Source organism: Rhinichthys klamathensis, unplaced genomic scaffold, assembly GCF_029890125.1.
Source record: "Rhinichthys klamathensis goyatoka isolate OS25496 unplaced genomic scaffold, OSU_Roscu_1.1 h1tg000645l_1, whole genome shotgun sequence".
Taxonomy (NCBI): Eukaryota; Metazoa; Chordata; class Actinopteri; order Cypriniformes; family Leuciscidae; genus Rhinichthys; species Rhinichthys klamathensis.
Genome location: NW_026607091.1, coordinates 24,811 through 47,788, shown reverse-complemented (window position 1 = coordinate 47,788; position 22,978 = coordinate 24,811). Strand labels below are relative to the sequence as shown.

At 39.0% G+C, this 22,978-nt stretch overlaps 1 protein-coding gene and 1 long non-coding RNA gene across 2 annotated transcripts in view; one reads left to right on the top strand and one right to left on the bottom strand.

The window, feature by feature from the left end:
* cntn3a.1 (contactin 3a, tandem duplicate 1) overlaps positions 1–22,978 on the bottom strand; it is a gene marked incomplete at its 5' end in the record, with an annotated part of 53,916 nt that overhangs the window by 11,035 nt on the left and 19,903 nt on the right. The window contains 8 exons of the mRNA XM_056241481.1: positions 2,073–2,222; positions 2,701–2,859; positions 4,041–4,158; positions 4,310–4,485; positions 6,169–6,296; positions 11,545–11,695; positions 14,547–14,676; positions 21,726–21,865. Coding sequence (XP_056097456.1) covers positions 2,073–2,222; positions 2,701–2,859; positions 4,041–4,158; positions 4,310–4,485; positions 6,169–6,296; positions 11,545–11,695; positions 14,547–14,676; positions 21,726–21,865 — 1,152 coding nt within the window. The remainder of the gene's footprint in view (positions 1–2,072; positions 2,223–2,700; positions 2,860–4,040; positions 4,159–4,309; positions 4,486–6,168; positions 6,297–11,544; positions 11,696–14,546; positions 14,677–21,725; positions 21,866–22,978) is intronic.
* On the top strand, positions 749–1,439 carry LOC130076396 (uncharacterized). The gene is made up of 2 exons (XR_008805637.1): positions 749–911; positions 946–1,439. It is a non-coding gene; the product is annotated as an uncharacterized LOC130076396 (long non-coding RNA).

Here is a 22,978-nt window from a genome sequence, read left to right as displayed (position 1 = left end):
TTTCTTCTACTTGGTTTTGAATAAAAAGGTTTAATATATAGTATGGTTGGAAGAGTATGTCAGTCTTATCAGATGTTGTAGAAGTGCCTTGTACTATTATAGCAAACCTGTAAACTTTACCAAACCTTATGAAGGCTTTTTAGTCAGAAAACGCTAAGCATTTTTCAGTTGATACAGTATATCTGCGGAAGTGTTACTAGTATCTCATTTCACAGATGGGTTCTTTCTGTGTTTTTTCTATATAAATTGTCGATACAATGCAAAGTATTTACTCTGTCTCTTGTTTGGTCACGGACATCTGACCTCGACGGACTGAACAGAAGAAATTAAAGGGATACTTCACCTCTGGAAAGATGAATGTGTATTTAAAATGGGTCATTTATGTAGAAGAAATGTGAAATTATTTTTGAATTTGGAGCTTTCTAGACCGAGAAAAGACAGAAAATGTTTTTTTGGCTTATGTGGATGAAAGACAACAACTCCCAGAATGCACTTGCTTCGCTGCCCTAGGAGGCCACGCCTACCGGTAACAGAGCGCAGTAGTTAAACAACAAGTCTAGGCTACTAGTGAGTCTCCGTGATGAGTCTGCCCGAAAATGTGTTTCAAGATCGCCCAATATGTGCGGGATTCGGCTTTTGCGTTCTACAGTCGCCATTCATTATGTTCACTGTGGCGAGCAGGACGAGGCTAGGGCCGCGGGAGAACGGCGCGAGGCCGGTGGCGTGATTACCGATGAGTGGCCGACACCTGTGAGACGCACCGGTCTCGTATCTCTCACGGAGGAGCGGGAATTTTCTTAGCAATGTTAAAACGCACATCAACCGATCACTTGTTTAGCGTTCATGTAAACACGACATTCAGATTCACCAATCGGAATGAATTCAGTTAGATTGAAACAAAAGGTGTGCATGTAAACAATGAACGGCGACTGCAGAAAGCAAAAGCTGAATCACGGACATCGACGGCCGGACATGTCCGGGAAAAAGAGGATGGTAACCCCTACTACTCAGCTTTCTCCACAGAACAAGAGCCTGATAGCTTAGCTTCCAAAAAAAGATGGCCGACACTATGTGTACATTCTGTGAGTGAGATCCCAGCCTCTATGGGCGGGTTGAGAACATGAGGAACAGCCCCTACTACTGGCTGTAGTCTTTAGCCTCTGGCCAAAAAATCCTCCGATGACGCAAAATGACGATTTTTGCGTCATCGGAGGATTTTTTCCAGACAAAAAATACATAAATCTCTCGTTTCAGGGGGATATGAGGGTGGAAAGCATGTTAATTCGAAAATACTACAGGTTTTCGACTAATACAAAGCTTAATGCTAAATCCTGAAGTATCCCTTAAAGTCGGCATGAAATCAAATTTGACAAATCTTCTTTTTATATGTAATATTGTAGTGTTTATTATAAATGATTTATCTGTGCACTTCATTATTTTTTTTTTATTCATGTACCCTTATAATCTTTAATCAAATACATTACCCTTCCCTCCCCCCTCGAAACGACCTCTCTTCTCTTTCGGTCACGTGCAATGGCGAAAGGGTGCGGCCAGAGCCGATGAGGGTGCGGCTATCGGTGCAACGCCTCTCAGAGAAGATACATTCAAATCTGCCTCCATTTTGTTTGCAACGCCCAACCTCCAACGATCCAATCAATTCCCGAAGGACGAAATCAAGCCCCGCCCTACATTTTTTCTAATTTCAGAAGCCGTTTCACTCGGATATACGTCACAACAAGGAAAAAATGACAATCTCAACTTCCGTTTCATGCCGACTTTAAGAGAGGATGTTCACATCAACGAAGGCGGAGCCTCAGAGCCACACCCATTTATGACATAAAAGCCACGAACCAATAGTAGTTCAAGGGTGTTAACCAACTTTTCCGGAAGTGTGCTTTGGCAAGCTATTTCGAAATACAGAAACAAACTCCAAGCAAACTTTGTTTTGCCCGCATTTGTTCGAAATGATGTCACACTAGCTCATTCTTTGATTTCGATAAATCGTGGCCTTGAGATCTAATGTGTGATGATAAAAGCCTGGGAGTAAACAAGTAACTACATATATTACGTACATGTGTCCTTGGTCCTGATTTTTTGTGAGGGTTTGCTGGGTTCCCCGGTGCCTATGGCATTAGTGGCCAGCACTCTGAACTCATATTCAACCCATGGACTCAATTCAACCACACGAGCTGTCAGCTGTTGCCCTCCCAGAGACTCTGGCACTGAGAAAAGACGAGGTGATATTAAGATATTTCAAGAAAGCTGAACAAAAATAATCACTTGGATACTGAGTGAGCGAGTGCGTAATTACAAAAAATACTTAAATACATGACATGCTGTATACTCGTTTCAATAGAATTCAAGTTTAGTTTACTATAAATGTCAGTACATTCGGCAGTACACTTAATCATATTTTAAAGGCAATATAAAAGAGGTTGTACAGAAAGCACAGAAGAAATGAGCAGAAAATGTGTTCACATTGTGGTCAGAATGTCTGAAAACACACTGAGCATATGCTAATAGATAAGTCTAAAAAAAAAAGTGTTTATGACATATCACCATGAATAAAGAAATTATAAAAGACTGAAAAGAATTTATAGGGCTTATGCCAAACTAATCAAACATGAGTGGTGACTATAAGACACTCGCACATCATTGTGATAAACTGCATATTAATCAAAACGAACAATTCCTGCACACCTGTTTTGGCCGCCTGCCATCCGAGAGAGAAGGGGCTTCGGATCTGAATGTTGTAAGCAAAGACAGGACTGCGGTTATCAGGGCCTGGACTCCAGGACACAAAGGATGTTGTCTCTGTCACTTCATCAACTTTGATGTCCAGCGGTGGGTCAGGGGGACCTGTAAAGGAAATGATTTTGAAACTTCAAAAAGATATTATTTTTTTTGGTCCTGGTTTAAATGAAGTGTCTTTAAGTATTTTGTAATAACATTTAAATGAATCATTTGATACAATTCACTTATTGTGCACACCATTTTTTTACACTGGACTTATGTAAAAATGCCTGCATGTAATTACAGCTGTAATTAATTTATGTAAATACATATATAATTACACTGTTGACCCTCCCTTTACCCCTTAACCCACCATTAAGCCAAGTGTTGGGTGTAACGCATTACAAGTAAACGTGAGTTACTTGTAATCGGATTACTTTTTCAAGTAACTAGTAAAGTAATGGATTACTTTTAAATGTACTACAAAATATCTTAGTTACTTTTTCAAATAAGTAACACAAGTTTGTTTTCCCGTTTAAACACTGACAGCTCTCCTGTCCCCATGTTGAGTGGAAACGTGAGTAAGTACAGTGGTGTTGTGTGCGCTGTGAACATGATTATTATAGTTCTAGACTAAATGAGAGCATTTACATTTATCTCATTTGCACTAAAACATCCAGTATTCCTCAAAATGAAACTCAGAATATTACACAAACTAACATAATTAAGTATGTTAAATAATACAAATATACTTTTAGTTAACACAATTGGTTCATTTTTAGGGAGAAATGCAATATTGTAATGCATTACTTTTACTTTCCCCAACACTGCTTAAACTTAACCATACTTCCAAACATGTCCCTAAACTCAACCTCAATAGGAGCAAACACATTTTGGGTTACACTTTATTTTAATGTTACAGTGTAACTATAAATGTAAGTACATAGTAATATTAATCAAGTACATGTACTTACTATAGGTTTGGGGTAGGATTAGTGTTTGGTGTAGAGTTAGTTGCAAGTTAATTATGCTTAATTTTAAGTTATTACTATAGAAAATAAATGTAACATATGTAACAAATAAACATTAAAGTAAAGTGTTACCAACCTGAACACCATAAGTACACTGTACCTAACAATCTTTTTTTTTTTTATGTAAGCACATAGTAGTTAAAGTAGACACCTAATATAAAGTGGGACCAATTGTTTTATTTTTAGTCGGTGCGTTTTTAACATAGTGGGTTTTATACTTTTAAGTTTAATCCTAGTAGGGTTTTTTGTATGAAATTTTGTTTGGAAAAACATTACCTCGTACCACAACATCTGTTGCTATAGACGCACTGTCCACTTTAGTCTGTACAGCACATGTGTACCTTCCTGCATGCCTTAGCTGAATGTTACGGATCATAATGTCACCGGCAGATGTCTATGAGCAAACACACAATAATATATACAGTTTCATGAAAGACAATATTTCTGGTCTTCTGTTAGATTCAGATTTTTCAGTGTCTTTACAAATTCGACAAACATGAATATCAGAAACTAATATTACATCATGCAACAAGAATGACACGTACCCCACCAACTTTTTCGAAATATCCCCCATGGCTTCCGAAACTGATCAACTGCTCGTTGAAAAACCAGGTGAATCTCACGTCCAGGGAGGGGTCACGGGACACCTGGCACGGAATAACAACACTCTCTCCGACTGTAACGTCCAGCTGGGTGGCTTTAGAAGTGATGATGGTTGGCTCTGGAATAACGACGACAGCTGATACAGTACATTACTAGTCATCAGTATCTTGGTGCACAAAACAGCAGTTGTTGTATTACAGTATATTATGACCAGGCTCTTAAAAAAGTGCTAGTAGCTCAAGATGTTACACGTTAACCATTAGTCAAGCCGTATTTTTTTAGCTGAGGAAGGCGGTGCATTGATCAGCACACTTCTGCCACCACTAGATGTCACTGTGCTGTTAGATTTCCATCTTCTGAAATAAATGACTCCTCATATAATCAATGATTCTTAATGTCCCCCTAAAAAAAATCTCCAATAAACCTAACCTTTCAAAATATATCTTTATTTTAAAGAGTGTATCTGTAGACTGATCTATCTATCTATCTATCTATCTATCTATCTATCTATCTATCTATCTATCTATCTATCTATCTATCTATCTATCTATCTATCTATCTATCTATCTATCTATCTATCTATCTATCTATCTATCTATCTATCTATCTATCTATTTGCTATATCATCACACCTGTTTGGTATTCCTCTGATGTATTTGTTTTATTTAAGGGGTGTCAATGAAAGGGTCAAGATGACAAAAACAACAATATTGCATATTAATAAAACAGCTGGTTTAGCTTTAATTTACGGAATGAATCATTACTGATTAGTAATCTCTGGATTCCCCTGTGCTGAATTATTCATGCTTTATCACGCACTTTGCTGTGAACCTCTTGCAGAGATGTCTTTTTAATAAGGCAAACACGTGAATTTTGCTGGGGCAATTTTACTTAAACTGTTAGCAAATTAACATGTCAAATGAACATGTATTCAGCATTCAGGCTTTCATGTGAAAATGAGAGCGAGAGAAGAAACCAGAGAGTTTCTATAGAAACCGATTTCGAAGACAAGAGGGACCACCAAACTGCTGTTCTAATAGAATGCTGGTATTATTACGTCGTCTTGTCAGATGGGTGAAGAATGAAGAAAATTGCAAAAAAGGCTGTTTTAGATGGATCTAAGCTCTAATGAAACACAGCACAGTTGTTCCCACACATATCATGCATCTCTAATGCTCGCCGAATAAATCAATTTCCCATTAACCACGAGCACAGTTCATCTAGAGAGTGTGGAGATAAGATAAGAAGCTTGCGCTTTACTCTCATAGTGGCAAAGACTGTATTATATCATTATTTTATGTCGTACAAAATATTATTTAATTCAACTTTTTATTATATTATACACTACCGTTAACAAGTTTGAAGTTGGTAAGATTTTTAAAAAATCTCTTACGCTCACAAAGAATACATTTATTTGATCAAAAATACAGTAAAAACAGTATTATTGTGAAATATTATTACAATCTAAAATAACTGTTTTCTATTTTAATATATTTTAAAATGTATTTTATCTCTGTGATGTCAAAGCTGAATTTTCAGCATCATTACTCCAGTCTTCAGTGTCACACGATCCTTCAGAAATCATTCTAATATGATGATTTGATGCTCAATAAACATTTATTATTATCATCATCAATGTTGAAAACAGTCGAGCTGCTTAATATTTTCTGGAAACCGTGATCATTTTTTTCAGGATTGTTTGATAAATATAATGTTCAAAAGAAAGAAATCTTTTAAAAGTCTTTGTTGTCACCTTTAATCAATTTAATGCATCCTTTCAACTTAAAATGTCCCAGCATACCTTTCACCACTAGTGTGCCTGCACTGCTTGCCACTCCAAACTGGTTTCTCGCCACACAAGTGTAAAGACCTGCGTCTAGTTTGGTGATGTTGGATATCCGGAGACTGCCATTATCCAGCACGGAGACTCTAGACAACAAAGTGACATGATGAAAGCCTTGCAACTCATTCATACACACTATATAAAAAACGGTTATTATATTAGTATAACTAACTGAAGATCAATGAACTTTAGTCTGGACACAGAGATCAATAGGCGATAGGACGTAAATAATAAGACATCATTAAACAATTATACAAGACATATTTTAAATTCACATGTTGGGTCATTTTATTTGTATTATAAATGTGCATTATATTATAAAATAATCTGTATGTACTGTATATTTTACAACTGTATCTCCCATTATTGGGTATTTGTGTTTTTACAATCACGTGAAATGAAACATTGAAAAGCCAAACACATTTGCTCTGCTAAAATAGCTCTGATATATTCACTTTCAAGCTCTTTCCTCAAAGGATTCTTCAGTAGTTTATTCGGCACTGCCAAGGCTTTTCACATCACATAACAACATTGTTCTGGTGAATCTGTCACTATTGAATCACCTTCATGCCATTCCAAACCTGTATTATTATACCTCCTTTATTCTGTGAAACACAAAAGGTGAACAGCTTTTTTGACTGGAACGGCCAAGCTCGAAAAAGCACCATAAAATAATCATAACATTGAAAAACAGACTGATTTTGCCTCCCAAAATACAAATTTAAGCTTAACAAAATCTACATGTTCTGCTAAGTGCAGAAGAAAAAGTGAAAATTAGCTTTTATTCATATAGTGCAGGGGCCAAAGCAATGAAAAATAGCGAAGAGTCTTAGGACGGGATGTGCTTCATTTACACCGTGACCTTTCACTATGCAGTGGTCTCCTTCACAGCAGAAGACGACAAATCTGCTCCCACCACCGAGGCAAACAGACCTTTTTTTATGAGCATGCCAATGTTTGCCATGCCAAGAGTTCAGTAAGTAGAATTTTTAGAAATGGAATCATGTTGGCATGAGAGCTTTCAGCAGGAATGTCATTTCATGTATTATCTTCGAAAGTTTTACTCCAGCTGAGGCCAAAATTACTCTTCCATCAAGCAGACGATAACGTGGAACTTTTATTGCTAAAAGAAGCCGTTATAAACCGCATTTACACTACAGGTCTTGATGCCCAATTCCGATTTGGTGACTATAGCCGCGTTTCCACCCAAATTACCTGCAACACTTTGTTTTTTAAACTCCATTTTGGATTCGAATAGCAAACAACTCTTACCAAAAGCAGACTTTTAAAAAGGGTGGTTGAAACGATATGCTGCGTGGAGTCAACCAATCAGCATGTTCAACGCCTAAGTCCCACCCCTGAAAGTTCCAGAACTTTGAAAAAGTACTACCTCACGAGCTTTTTGGAACTTTTTGGACAATTGTGAGATTGTGGCTAGGTCTCAGCAGCAGGAGGGATGTAAAGGTCAGTAAGCTGGGCTGAGTTGAGTGGGGGACGGAAGGGGGGTGACTCTGGGACGCAAGAGTCACTGTCTTCATGTTTTTATCATCTACGCTCGTGTTATGGAAATCATTTTGAACAGCAGCTATGCTAATTATTTTCCCTTTTTGCCTTTCTGCTGTTGTCTCGGGACGCGAGTCCCGAGGAAAATGGCGTTCATCAGCTCCAGTTTGTGTCCAGCCTCTCACGGAGACTTCAGATGTCACAAAGCCTGTGAAGAGACGACTCAACGTCGGCGATATGGACCAACTATGGTGGACGGCACTGATCCTCAACAACTCGTCTCCATACCGGCGTGATAACTTCGACTTCCAAAAAGATGGAAATGGATAAATACTCTAAGGGTGTATTCACACCTGCCTTGTTTGGTTCGATTGAATCGAACTCTATTCATTTCCCCCCTTGGTGCGGACCTTTTGGGCAGGTGTGAATACAGCAATCACACTTGAGTGCGGACCAAACAACCGAACCGAGACCCAGCTGAAGAGGTGGTCTCGGTACGGTTCCAAACGAACTCTGGTACGGTTCGTTTACGGTGTGAACATGAACCGACCCAATTGCAAGAAAGCACTGCGCCTTTGAGTTAACAGGCTTCCGTAGTCGGAGTTGCGTTATGGGAAAGTGATCTGTTGTAGCCTACTACATTACATCTGTTGCGCGTCTTTCTGCGCGTCGTGTGTGCATCATTGGAATGGAATGAATGAATGAGTGTGTGCATCAGGACATTCACATACAGAGGGTTCTCTTTAGTCTAATCGCGCATAGATGCAAAAAAAAAAGCATTTGCAGTTCAAATAATGTAACGATAGTTACAATACAAGGATGATGCTGCGTTAATTTACGTTAAGCCTTTTTTGCACTTCCTGATTGCCCTACTTGAGAATCCTTGTCCAATGAATGGACGACCTTAGCACACGTGTGGTTTTGTTTACAAATTTTGGTTCACTTGCAAAAAGAGCAGTGTGAAAGTGAACCGTACCAAAAAACAAACAACATTTTTTTTTATTTGGTCCGGACCAAAGCAAGTGAACTATCAGACTTTCCTGGTGTGAATACACCCTAAATGTTCCGATCCAATCTGACTTGTAACGCTCCCCGAATCATACACTGTTCCTTCGTTGGCCAGAGGAGAACTGGCCCTCCGACTGAGTCTGGTTTCTCCCAAGGTTTTTTCTCCATTCTGTCCCTGATGGAGTTTTGGTTCCTTGCCACTGTTGCCTTGGCTTTTGGCTTGCTTAGTTGGGGACATTTAATATTCAATAATATTATTGATCTGCCTTACTTAAGGTGGACGTTGACGCAATTCTCTTTCAGAAACAAACTTTGTTGTATTATTTTCATGTTATCACTGTGAAGCTGCTTTGATACAATCTGTATTGTAAAAAGCGCTATATAAATAAAGGTGACTTGACTTGACAATTTTTACCTGTAACTTCATTTAGACCCTGGTTCCTGCGGTCGAAACACACCGAGTACCACTCCAAAGTTCCTAGTTCCTGGAGAGGTCCTGCGGTGGAAATGCGGCTCATATTTGTTTTTGACGACCAGCATCTTTTTTTTCTTTTTTTTAAAGTGACCCATATGCGATATCTGCATTTACACTATACACTTGGCGAATCAACCCAAGGTCGATGTACTGACCCGGAAAAGCTTAGGCCGAAAAGTAGTGCTTTGCCATAGAAAACCATTATAAAGAAAGCACTCTGTGCGTTGCGTTCATATTCTGGGCTCATCTGCTCGCCCGTATATAGTATGAATCATCAATAAGGTGTTTACTGAATTTGATCTTTTAACATCACTGTTTTGGTACATTAAGGCACTTAGAATGATCCCGGAATGTTTTTTTATTGATTGAAATACTGCAACAGGTGCTTTTTATGGATCACAAGTGCCCAAAAACTTGCCTTTTGTTCAATATTTTTGTTTTTCTTCTTCCGAGAGGTGATCTAAAAATGCATGCTTTGAAAGTTGAAACAGATGGAAAATTGACAGGCCTGTCCTGCAGTTCTATGAAGGTTTTGCCCTCCAGGTCACGTGACTGAAAACTATGAATATGTTTTATTTATATTAGTTAATGCAATATCTAACATGAAATAACAACAAACAATTTTTTTAATTTATTATGAACAAACATTAATTAACAATATTTATAAATTAACATTAACTTAGATTTAAATAGGCAGTAAAATTTGTTGTGGTTGTCATTATGCCCTAAACAATGTCAACAAATTGAAACTTCACTGTAACGCGTTACCAGCAATTTCACTGCAATGCATTTTTAATATCTGTCAGCCGAAGCGACAGGATCCTGATGAAAAGTGAACAAAAAGTATAATTATGCATGAATACATTTGTGCAACTTTTCCTTATTTATGCACAAACGTGAAAAGCTGGAAACTGGCTACAATCATATTTGCATAGTACAGTCAGCAGATTTCTAACAAGTACTACATATAAAAGCCAAATTGGCCATAAAGAAATGAAAGCAACATTTTCCCTTCCCGCATGATCATTATAGAAGAAGCCTGAAAAAGCTGTTCTTTCTCTCTCTCTCTCTCTCTCTCTCTCTCTCTCAAACACACTCCCAGTAGTGCAGCAGTGTTTAATGAGAGACCCTGTCCCTCAGAGCTGTAGATTGTGGGTGGATGTTAGTACAAGGCTGATGGACAGTGATGGCCACTAATGATTTTCTTACAGTGGCTCCAGACTCAAGAGTTCACAGGTACTCTCTCCATGGAGACAGCGTCATACTGCTTTATTCCTCAGTGGATTCATCTGAAGTGTATGCTAATGAGAATCCTGTGATGCACCGCCTTACATTCAAACTTAAGTCATTGATCTGGAGGCATAACAGTGTCTGAGAGGTGGTTCCAAGCTGTCGTTTACATGCACATTATATTAATAAGCCGACAATGCATGTGGTCATGTAAACGCGCAAAACCCGTTTTTGCCCGTGTTCTGTCGGCTTATTGAAGTGCGCATGTGTGATGTGGGACAGGAAAGCAACCTTCCAGCGGATTTACGTGCAGCCCGAACGAGTGTTCAAAAGTTTTGGTTTTTGAAAGAAGTCTCTTGCTCTCCAAGGCTGCATTTATTTGATCCACAATACAGTAAAAATTATAGTATTTTGAAATATTATTACAGTTTAAAATAACTGTTTTACATACATAAATGGCTGACAAAAGATCAGAATATTTCAAATAAAATAACAATGCGGTTTTTAGAATGATATTTTGGTAACACAATGCTTAAAAATAAAGATTCATGCTTTTATTGTTATTTCACTGTAAAAGTTCATAATTATTATTTGCTTACAGACTGCCACTGACTTGCTACATTGGATAATTACTACATTGGACAGACTCTTAAAAAAAAAAAAAAAATCTGAAGAAAGTTAATTAATAAAATTAATTAATTAAAAAAATTATTAAAAACGTTAATACATTTTGTGATTTAATCATTTATGCATCAGAGATTTAGACATTTCAACCAACCATCTAAAAATATATAAAAATAAGATTTAATGTTGGACAACAACATTGGGAAGACTGAATTTTCTACTAAATTCAAATAGTTTATAAAACAGCTTCAACGATCAGAGGTTGGTTGATTGTTCAAGCACTTTTGATGTTATTCTGTGCTGTGAAAAAGGTGTTTTTTTCTTTTTAAGATGAAGTATATGCAAATGCAGCGGCTGTTGTGTTGAGACGTTTTGATGTGAATAACCTTTGATCAGTAACAACCCTCCGCCTGACCTGAATCATATTGCTCTCTCTGTATCACTTTAATAAACAGGTTCTTGGCAGACAAAGGGAAATGGGTTGGTAAAAATACCTGTGGCTTTCTCGCAAGGCTTCTTTGCCCTTCCTCCAGGAGATCATCCCGCGTGGAGACATGCGAGGCTTGCACTCAATCAAAACATCTCCACCCTGCCGAGCCAATGTCTGTGCCTTTAGCACACTGTTGGAGAAATCTGGTGCCACTGCTGATGTGAAGAGAAAAACAAGCATCTTACAAAACTGACAGAGAGAAAGAAAGAATGACTCCTAAAAGTGTTTTAAAAAGCACGTACAATGTCTGCATTACAAAGGAAAATATCAAAAAGTATCATTCGTTTTGAAGAGAAACAGCTCAAGAACAGTGACCAAACAAAATATTTCATATTTTCTAGACATGTCACACCAAATGTGGCTCGGAATATACAGAAACAATATTTTTCTAATATTATTTATATTGTTGTTTCATTATTTCAAAAAAAATTATTAGCAATAATTTGATTCTTCTAATGAAGCTTTTTTTTCTTCATTACAACAATCGGACAGTTGTATCGCTCTGAGATTTGTACCTGTTCACTTCCCCCAAAATAATACCAAATTTTAATTTAGGAATTGAAATACGCTCATCATAGAAGAGGTGTATTCAAGTCACAGTAGTATGACGTGCATTTTTAATGTACATTACCATTCAAAAGGTTGGGGTCGGTTCGTTTTCTTTAAAAAAAAAAATGAACCGACCCCAACCTTTTGAATGGTAATGTACATTAAAAATTCACGTCATACTACTGTGACTTGAATTAAAGTTGTTACAGTGTAATTACATAAGTAAGTATTGAGAAGTTTTATTTAACTACATGTACTTATTGTAGGGTAAGAGTTTGGTTTAGGCTTAATTGCTTGTAATTGTGCACAATTTACCGTAAATTGTGCACAATTACAAGCAATTAAGCCTAAACCAAACTCTCACCCTACAATAAGTACATGTAGTTAAATAAAACTTCTCAATACTTATTTATGTAATTACACTGTAACAACGTCACATTAAAATAAAGTGTATCTAAAATCTCTTTTGCTTCCCAAGGTATCAAAAATACAGTAAAACGGTAATAATGTGAAATATGATTTAAAGTTACAATTATAAATAACAGTTTTCTATTTTTGAATATATTATAAAATGTCATTTATTCCTGTGAATTTTTTTTTGCGTCTCTTACCCTCACAAAGAATACATTTATTTGATCAAAAATACAGTAAAAACAGTATTATTGTGAAATATTATTACAATCTAAAATAACTGTTTTCTATTTTAATATATTTTAAAATGTAATTTATCTCTGTGATGTCAAAGCTGAATTTTCAGCATCATTACTCCAGTCTTCAGTGTCACACGATCCTTCAGAAATCATTCTAATATGATGATTTTCTGCTCAAGAAACATTTCTTATTATATCAATGTTTAAAACAGTTGTGCTGCTTACATGCTTTGCTTCTATTCTTTGATGAATAGAAATTTCAAACGAACAGCATTTATGAAATCGAGTTGATTATAACAGTATTACAAAACTTTAAAGTCTTATAGTCTATACTGTAACTTTTGATCAATTTAATCCATTCTTGCTGACAAAAATTAGTAATTGATTTATTTTTCTTTTGAATGCTAGTGTATTTTTGAGTGAACTAATAAACAGGACAAAACAATTAGTGTTATGTCACTGACCCGTGTTCTTCCACACAACCTGTCAAATGTCTACATCTCTATCTGGTTCCGTCTTAGCTAAATCTCATCGTCATCTCACTTTCCAGCGGCGGGTGAGGAGGATGTTTTTAATGCGATATACTCACTGAAGAGCACACTCAAGAGCTCACACTATCCCCCACACACCACTAAGTCAAACCGAGTCAAGCCAGCCAGCACAAATCTAAAGGCTCTAAAGTGCGAAGACCGTCTACCTCACATCTCCCCCAGGCAGCAATTTCAGCATACTAGACTTTCCTGCCTGTTTGGCATCCATCTGCACTCAGCGCTGACAGCATCAAAGCACCCATTGTGCTGACAAATGACAGGACTAGGGAACAGAGCACTTCTTTCGTCTGCCGCATGATAAAATGGCCTTGAACGTCAACTCCTTTAATCTTCACCGCAGAGATGGGTTTGATCATTGATCCTGTCAAAAGTTATTCTGCTCCTCATAATAGCGGGTCAACTGTTTTTAAATGCAGCGCAAAAGGGCATGGTAAGACTAATGGGTGGTGGCGTTCACTGACAATATGGTTGGAATGAGCTTATGAGGGAACAAAACCCAAGTGCTGCTACACAGCACTGCTGCTCTAAAACCAAAACGAACCTTAAATTTGGAAACATACTGTATAATGGCATATGTCCCACTGCATATTGGCTACATATTTCAGAGCATAAGAACAGTTGAGGAGCTACATTGTTAGGAACCCATGGTCATTGGAAAAATGTGCCTGTGGCGACATTTCTGCAAAACTTTACATTGCGCCGTCTTGCATGTTTCACAACACTTTCAAAGTGAAATGTCCAGGGATTGGCATTAAATGTGCGTTCAATTTTATCTGAAACAGATGAATGTGAATCTGCCAACGTTTTATTAATTGTTGAATGTATTGCAAGTCTTTGAGCTCTTTTATTGTGACTCGTACGTCAGCCCGTTCTCATACCAAGGCGTCATCTAACTGACGCTTTTGACCATGCGTCAACATGCCGACGCACATGGTACCCCTTAAGCGTCAATATGAGACGCGCCTCCTAGTGGTCTAAGTCTAACCCTAACCCTACCCCAGACCTAAACCTACCCATAACGGAAGCGTCATCTAACTGACGCTAAAGGGTGCCATGTCAGTTAGATGACGCCCGAGGATGAGCGTCTCATATTGACGCTTAAAGGGTACCATGTGCGTCGGCATGTTGACGCATGGTCAAAAGTGTCAGTTAGATGACGCCTTGGGATGAGAATGTTTTGCGTACGTAGGTAGAGGCATGTTTTTCCAATGAGCCTGTGTTGATCTTTAGTTACTATGAATTTAGTGATCACTTACCAATGGCTCTGAGTTCAGCGTTGGCAAACACCCGGCCATGACGGTTCTCAGCGATACACTGGTACATCCCAGTATCTGACAGGGTCAGACTGCTGATGGATAATGCCCCGTTTACCACCTGGACCCTGTCCTGGAAACATAACAACAATCCCACAATGCAACTTAAAACAAAAAGGTTAATGAAAATGTTTTTGTTTTTTTACTGTATTGGTATAAACAATCAGAGAAGTAGCTTGAGTAACATATTGAAAAACTATTCTACATTGAAATGGATTCTGAGAAATCACTTGTGGCGAGCAGGACGAGGTCGAGGACCGTGGGAGGACGGCGCGAGGCCGGTGGCGTGATTACTAATGAGCGACACCTGAGCGACGCACCGGTCTCGTATCTCTCACGGAGGAGCGGAAGCATAAAAGGAGGAGCGATGACAGTGAAGAGTGAGAGAGGAACAGGCCTGATTTTATGTTGTGTTTTGTTTTATTATATGTGACAGCAGTCGTTACACTGGTGCCGAAACCCGGGAAGAAGGAGTAACGTGCTGTCAAAGAGTCCTCGCCGCTGTGGGGAATCCACGGTGCCATCGAGCATGGTGGGCAGATTCCGTCACCATGGACGCTCGAGGCGGTGCACTGGAGTGAGTTGCCGGGGTGGGGGGGGCGGTCGAGCTCGCTGCCAGCCACCTAGGTGCTGGAGGGGCGGCTGCCGTCCATGAGGGAGCAGACGAGTCGCCGCCGTTCGCCGTGGGCCGGAGCCTGCTGCCATCCGCCATGATGGGGAGGAGCAGGGAACGGGGGACTACTGCCGTCTGCCCAAACCCAGAGGAGCTGTCGCCATTCACCAGGTGGTGGAGGAGTGTCGAGCCGTCCACCGAGGGCTATCCAGCGCCACCACCAGGCACCGCGGAGAAGATCGCCCAGCTGGTGGAGGACCAGATGGCAGTGCGTTGTGGGAACCGGACCAAGATTTTTTTTTCCTTTCTCCCCTCTCTCGTCTCTGTCGCTCCTCATGCTTCCGTCTCCTTTTCTCTCGCCTCGTCTATCCATACCCCCAGGTACCGCGGCCTCTGTGATCGGTCCCCCCGGAGGGGTGGGGTGGGGGGTAGAGCGCAGTCTCGTGGGTACTCCTCGGGGGCGATGGGGGTGTGTGGCGAGCAGGACGAGGTCGAGGACCGTGGGAGGACAGCACGAGGCCAGTGGCGTGATTACTAATGAGCGACACCTGAGCGACGCACCGGTCTCGTATCTCTCACGGAGGAGCGGAAGCATAAAAGGAGGAGCGACGACAGTGGAGAGCGAGAGAGGAACAGGCCTGATTTTATGTTGTGTTTTGTTTCTGTTTTGTGTAGCCAGCAGTCGTCCGCGAAGGGTTGCTGGCTTATACTTTCATTTTTGTAATTGTTTATTTATTTATTAAAATCTTTAAATGTTCGCTGGTTCCCGCCTCCTTCCCATAACATTTGAACCGCGATACACCACTGATATACAGTATGTAATGTGGCGTTTTCCTATTTTTTTTTTGCAAACAATGTTCACAGTATTTAAACATAAAGTATACAACTTGTCCATGAAACAAAATAAAATCGTACCCAAACTCGTACCTCAAACCCTATAGGTCTCACCTGCCATCACAGACCATGGCCTTTCCCATAATCCCTTGCTGAATTACTACTAATCACCAACTAAAAGTCACTCCTGAGTCATCTTAAATTGTAAAATGAGGCACTTTTATATGAATATGGTGTAAATATTTTTTCTACAACAAATAGTCGGTGAAAAGATGCTTAAACTTCATAAAATGTCAACTTGCAACCTGTGTAACATGAGAAGGGTAGAAAGGTCATAGAGATTGAGAAAGGAGAAGGAGGCCAAGTGAGCTCAGTTTATGAAGGATCTATATAGTTTAACCAAAACTCTGTTGGGAGAAGCAAGATCCGGGAGGTTGACCAGCCCTGAGGAAGTTAAGGAAGCTAGGTGGATCCAAAAGGAACTTGATGATGTGGCAGCATGGGCAAGAATTAGGTTCAAACCAAGGAATTCAAGAAGTATTGTGATCAGAAACGGGAAAGTGACTAGCAAGTTCCAACTACAAGTCCAGAGAGAGGTTATACCATCAACAGAGGAAGACCCAGTCAAAAGCCTATAGGGATGTGGTATGATGCCTCTCTTAATGACGGAAGTAGTGTATCTAGAACAGAGAGACCAGCAGAAGAATGTCTGAGGAAGATAAAGTGTTCAGGCTTACCAGGCAAGTTCAAGACCTGGCTCTTTCAGCATGGTCTGCTACCAAGACTTATGTGGCTACTGAAGTGCTCATGACGTTAGTGGAAGGACTTGAGAGGCGAATGAATACACACCTTCGCAGGTGGCGCGGAATTCCACCAAGTTTCACGTCAGTAGGGCTAAACATCAGATCTGGGCTGCGTTTCCCAAAAGCATTGTAACTAAGTTGATCGTAGAACAATTGGCACCAATGGTCCCTACTACGATCAACTTTGGCTTGCTCTGATTTTGGGAAGCACAGCCCTGGACAGTTACAGCTAAAGGGCTGTGATGTTGCACAGAGATTTAGGGGTCACCAGAAGATCAGGACGCAAGTGGGCAGCTGATGTAGCAGAGGCACAGGCAGAGAGATTGTGATACTGATGATACTCTTCCATTACCAGCAAACTTGTTCAGGTAGGGAATGAGGGAGGACGCAGTGTGTAAGTTATGTGGAGGGAAGGAGTATCATCATGATTGAAGATAGATGGGAAGATGGATGCAAAGAAGCCTCTGAGAGGAAAGTCAATAAGTACCAGGGCGTTTTCCAGCAATGCAGGGAAAAAAGGTGGAAGGTCTGGCTATTTCCAATTGAGGTTGGTTGCAGGGGTTTCCCTGCACAATCTGTGTGGAAGATGTTCAAAGCTTTGGGAATTGCAGAATAGGAGATGAAGACAGCTATGCACTGGTTGGGGGAGGCAGCAGGCTCACCTCTTGTTAGCTTTGGAATAGGCGGGAGGAGTTGAGCTGGAATCCAGGAGAAGACGGGAAGTGACTGGAGGACGTTGTGGTTTAGGGTCGAAACGTCCGAAGAAAGTTGGATGCCACCTGACATCTATATAACATATATATAATATATATAATCTATATATTAATATTAATATATAATATAATATTAATATATTATATGTATAACATATATATAATATATATAATCTATATATTAATTCAAGCAAAATTAAAACAATAATGCGTTTTTGTATATATTTTGTATATTATACAAAATATATACAAAAACGCATTATTGTTTTAATTTTGCTTGAATTAATCACACAGATCAGGGTTTTTATTTAGACAGGTTAAATATTTGATTGAAATGGGTATAAAATAAAATGTTTCATATAATATTTATTGTTGACATATTTAAATATATATAAATTGCAAAAATGGTTGCAAATTTGTGTCATTTATTGTTATGTTTTTCTTGCTGTACAAAGGGTCTAAAATATTTTTTTGTAATGGGGAAATCATGTGGAAACAATGCGAAACACGGCCAAATATTTGTTTTACAATTAAATATCTGTTCAACAGATCTTCCAAATTATGACGTTAATTGTTTTAAAGTCATCTTTTCGAATAGGGAATACACATGTTTAGCTATAGTTCATGTTAAGTACATTTCAACAAAAAATGGAATTTGTGCCTGTAATGCCAAAAATAACTAAATAAATAAATAATGGGACACCACCAAAGTATTCATGGAAAGTGCCTACTATGAAATAATTGACAGAAGTGAAGGGAGCAGAACGGAGGATGAATTTAATCCATGTAGCTGTGGATTGCTGCTGATGGGCGGTCCATATGTTGTTTTTTTATCCTGGCCGAACACTTACTCATAAAGCCCCTGTTATGCTGCCATTGTGCCCACTTGAGTGTGAAAATTTTGAATGGTGCATTCAGGTTGAATGAACTGAGATTTAAAGGGCTCAGATATCTGCACTCACGCTGTGCGTGCAGGCACTTCAGAGTCTGATGGCATTAGCTTTATGCCACTTGAATTTCATTGTTCCAGTTCAGCATGGAAAATGGTGTAACTCTCTGCCCATGTGATCCGCTCCAACATGGAGAACCACAATCTAACCGATATCATAAAAAGAATGCTTGAACATCATATGTGTGGTGTTGACTGTAGTAAATTAGAGAAGATCAGTACAGCCTCCAGCACCAAAGACAAATCGTGGCATAAATCAGCTTTATGGGGGTAATTAATTAGGGGTGACATTCCACTGAAATCAGCACTTTCCCCCTCGACGGGAGAGCGACATTTGAGTGGGCTGTGCTGCACCAGACTGATTAAGTTGCCCACCTGAATAGACATCACAAAGATTGCCCCAACATTATGGGTATTGGCTTGGCATGTGAAATATAGTTGCTGAGGTAAACATTTACACAAGCAGAGGATGATTTGCTGTGGTATCAGGGAACAAATCTAACAATATTTTGAGTCAAATGAGGCATGTACCAAGCTAACAAAAATATGTTCTAATAAGGATTTGCTAAAGTTCCTATTAGGTTACAAAAATATTATTTCTGAACATTCTTTTTAGTTTATGCAAACGTTAAGGAAACATTCCATTTTATCACTATTCAAACATTATGGTACCGTTCCTTTTGAATGTTCTCTGAACATTCTGAAACAAGTGTAGCTTAGATAAACATCCCCCTAAAACATTTCAGAAAATCATTTCATGAACGATATCTAATTAACGTTTTGTGCCAACGCGATTTGCTCTGAATACAGCATTCGGCTGATGGTGGCTGGTAAGGAAATGCAAGGCCTTTTGTAATAATCAAATAACAAACGACACTCTTCTTCTCTTCCTCTGACTACATGGATGACCTTTGGTCTGTAGATTGATCAAATGCTGAGGTAGACGATGGTGACATTTACAAAATGGTAACACCTCAGCTCATTAAGTGTGCAGCCTCACACGCTGAGATCGTGTTCGCTGATCTCTCAGAGTGATGAAACAAGCTCTTGTACATGACACTTATAATACAGCACAGGAGTGAACCGCACAACAACTAAGAGAAACCTAAACCACATCTATGGAAATACTGTACACATGCAGAATCCTAAAAATAAACAACTGTATTAATGAGCAAGTGAGAACGTCATCATGTCCCTCTTTTTATTTTTACTCACTTCTTGTTTCTTAGAATTGCCGTACATGTGATGTCGCTTCAATGTACCTCAACAGTCTTTGTTACAACAACCAATGTTTCACAAATATTTGAACAACTTAAAAAAAAAACACAAGTAAAGGGCTCGTTCACACAGAATGTGTTTTTTTTTAAGTTGAACTGATTTAAACTTGAGCGCCGCGATTTTAGAATGCCGTGTCATGCGCGAGACGCTGCAAAAGACGCGAGTGCAACGACATAAAGCAAAGGAAAAGTAGCACATTGGAATGGAAACACGCGTTCTGTGTGAATGGCCCTTAACACTGACTCAAGTTGGTTGATTCAGTATTACTTGTTAAATCTAAAACAACATATCAGATGATTAACCTTAAACTTATAAAATCGAATGAAAATTAGAAATGCCGTCTTGCCAAAAACACAGATCTCTTAAACTTCTCTTAGAGTTATGAACAAATGTTCATCCTTTAATGTTAATAAAACCTTTGTTCACGTTAGCACAAAAACTTTAACATTTTGTGCTAACGTGAACATGTTTTGAACGTATTTTAACTTTATTTAAACTTTGTTCAGCATATTTAAACTTATTTTAACACTATTTTTACATCGTTCCTTTAAATGGTTAGTTTGCCTATTGTTAAGTTTTTTTAAATGTTACTTGTTTCAAAATGTTCCTATAATGTTTGCAAAATGGTAAAATGGAATGTTCCCAAAGAGTTAATTCACACAAAAATCAAGCGTAGCGTCAGTTCTGGCAGGTCACGTTAGTCAAGCTCGCATCAGGAGCTCATTACCCTCCTCCCTCCTCTCACCCAGTCAGGGGTGCGTTTCCCGAAAGCATCGTTAGCCAACTATGGTCGCAAGTTGGTCGCAATTCCCATTGAACTCTATTGGTAACGACGGAACTTGCGACCATAGTTGGCTAACGATGCTTTCGGGAAACGCACCCCAGTATGGTAATCTGATTCCCCTTGAATCAGAATAAATTCTCAAACTATGTAGTACTTTAAAATCTTGAATGAATGATATCTGCATACAGTCATGTTGGTTCTGTTTTGTTACCCTAAAGGCCCTTTCACACTGGACGCGTAACGAAAAAACTAAATGAAAAAGCGAATAGTTCGCTTCAAAACCATTCACATCAACCGCGACGCGAATTTGCGACGTTTAGAGCTTCAACATTCAAAAACTTTCGCGCCGACAGCTGAGAAAACATGGACACTTCATCGTCATCATCCAGTGAAGACGAGCTTTTCATTTTATTTAAAAGACAAAAAAGAAGGTTTTGGGTGCACCCGATCTTAAAGAACAGAGAGTCTGAAGGGGGGTTATTGCTGCTCTCCTGCTCTTATCTCTGCTAGGCTGCATGGATGCACAGGGAGTTCTTGCCCAGAACAGAACTATACCGCCAATCCAAACTGTATGCTAATTGTCAATCGTATTTGACGATAGTGGTCCTGACAGAACTGAAAATTATGTCAGTAATTACTCACCCTCATGTTTTTCCAAAATTACCTTGCAGAAAGAGTGAGCCAGCTCTCAGATTTCATCAAAAATATCTTAATTTGTGTTCCGAAGATGAACGAAAGTCTTACGGGGTTGGAACAACATGAGGGTGAGTAATTACTGACAGAATTTTCATTTTTTTCATTTAACATTGGAATGCTCGAACCAAGAAAAAAACATTTTTAAAACATGGACATTATGAAAGTTCATAGAACATTCATAAATAACTGAACTGCAGTTTACCTTAATGGGAACGTTAGTAAAATGTTCTTAGAACATATTTTTGTAAGTTTAGTAGATTAATGAGTAAACATTTTGAAATTAACTTTTTTTTTTGGAGCAAGGCAAGAAAATAGAAAGACTTCATAGTGTGTGATGTTCATTTATGTTGAGATTTAGATTTCAATTATGTTGGGATTTCCTTCTTAACTTCCTGAATCTGCTAACTTGGTCTTTCAGGTGCACTGAAGGTACAACGGACCGCATCACTCACCTCAAATGACTCGATCCCCTCTCCGTTCTTCAGCCACCTGTAGGCGGGTTTGGGCTTGGCGCTCGCCTTACACTCCCACAGCAGAGATTCATCAATGGCTTTCTGCACATCCTGAGGCTTCTCCAACAGATGAGGGGGTGCTGAGATCCATCAATAAACACACAACACACAGCGAGATATCAACATCTCACAAAGTGCTGCCGATAAAAATGAATTTTCAACAGCTCCCTGAATCCCAGACACACTTAGAGTTGGATATTGATTAGCCCGTAGTAAACCAACCAAGCAGTTTATGAGCCAATTAATGAACCAATCTAGTTATTAATCAATCAACATGGCATTACAATGAGGAAAAAAGCATACTACTTTATGAATCATTTACAAGGAAATTTAGTATACCACATTCATTGAGCTGAGGAGATTACAGCACACAGCGCTCACTAAATGTGGGTCAAGTTTTATGGATCTTTGGCCTGGCTTTTGTATAATGCATTAATATTCACATTGCTTTGACGAACCACACACACACACACACACACACACACACACACACACACACACACACACACACACACACACACACACACACACACACACACACACACACACACACACACACACACACACACACACACACACACACACACAACTAAATAGGTGCTAGAAAGGAGTGTCAATGTTAGAGTTTTAACCTTGAATACTTACAGCTAGGACGATTTTTTTAAAAATGGCTTGAAAACATATTAAAATTTGATTCTTTTGGTTATGGTGAAGGTCAATGTGACTTGCAAAGGCTTAACTTTTCTCATTACTGAACAAGATGAGAGAGAAAGGTGAATAAATCACAGGATAGTGCAAGCATGGACAAAGTAGCATGCTTTATAGGTATCAGTCACTACTGGAGCTCATAATTTTGATTTCGACCATTATGTTATAAACAACAGTGACCCATATTGATTATTCCATAACACCAACAGCAGTGATAGATGGAGAGCACAGTCTATGGGAGATTATGGATTTTTACCTGCCAAATAATTGCAATGACAAATAATTACAACGTACAGGGATTCTCGTGAAAATCTGACATCCTGGTTATAAAACATTATGGGGTAATACATTAAACCACACAACATTGATCAGTGATAAATTAAAAAATATAAGCATTCATAAAACCTTAATGGTGCACATTGATTGTGTGTTAGTCTGATTATGGAAGGTGCATGTGTCCAAACGGCTCTGTTCTATGCAATGAA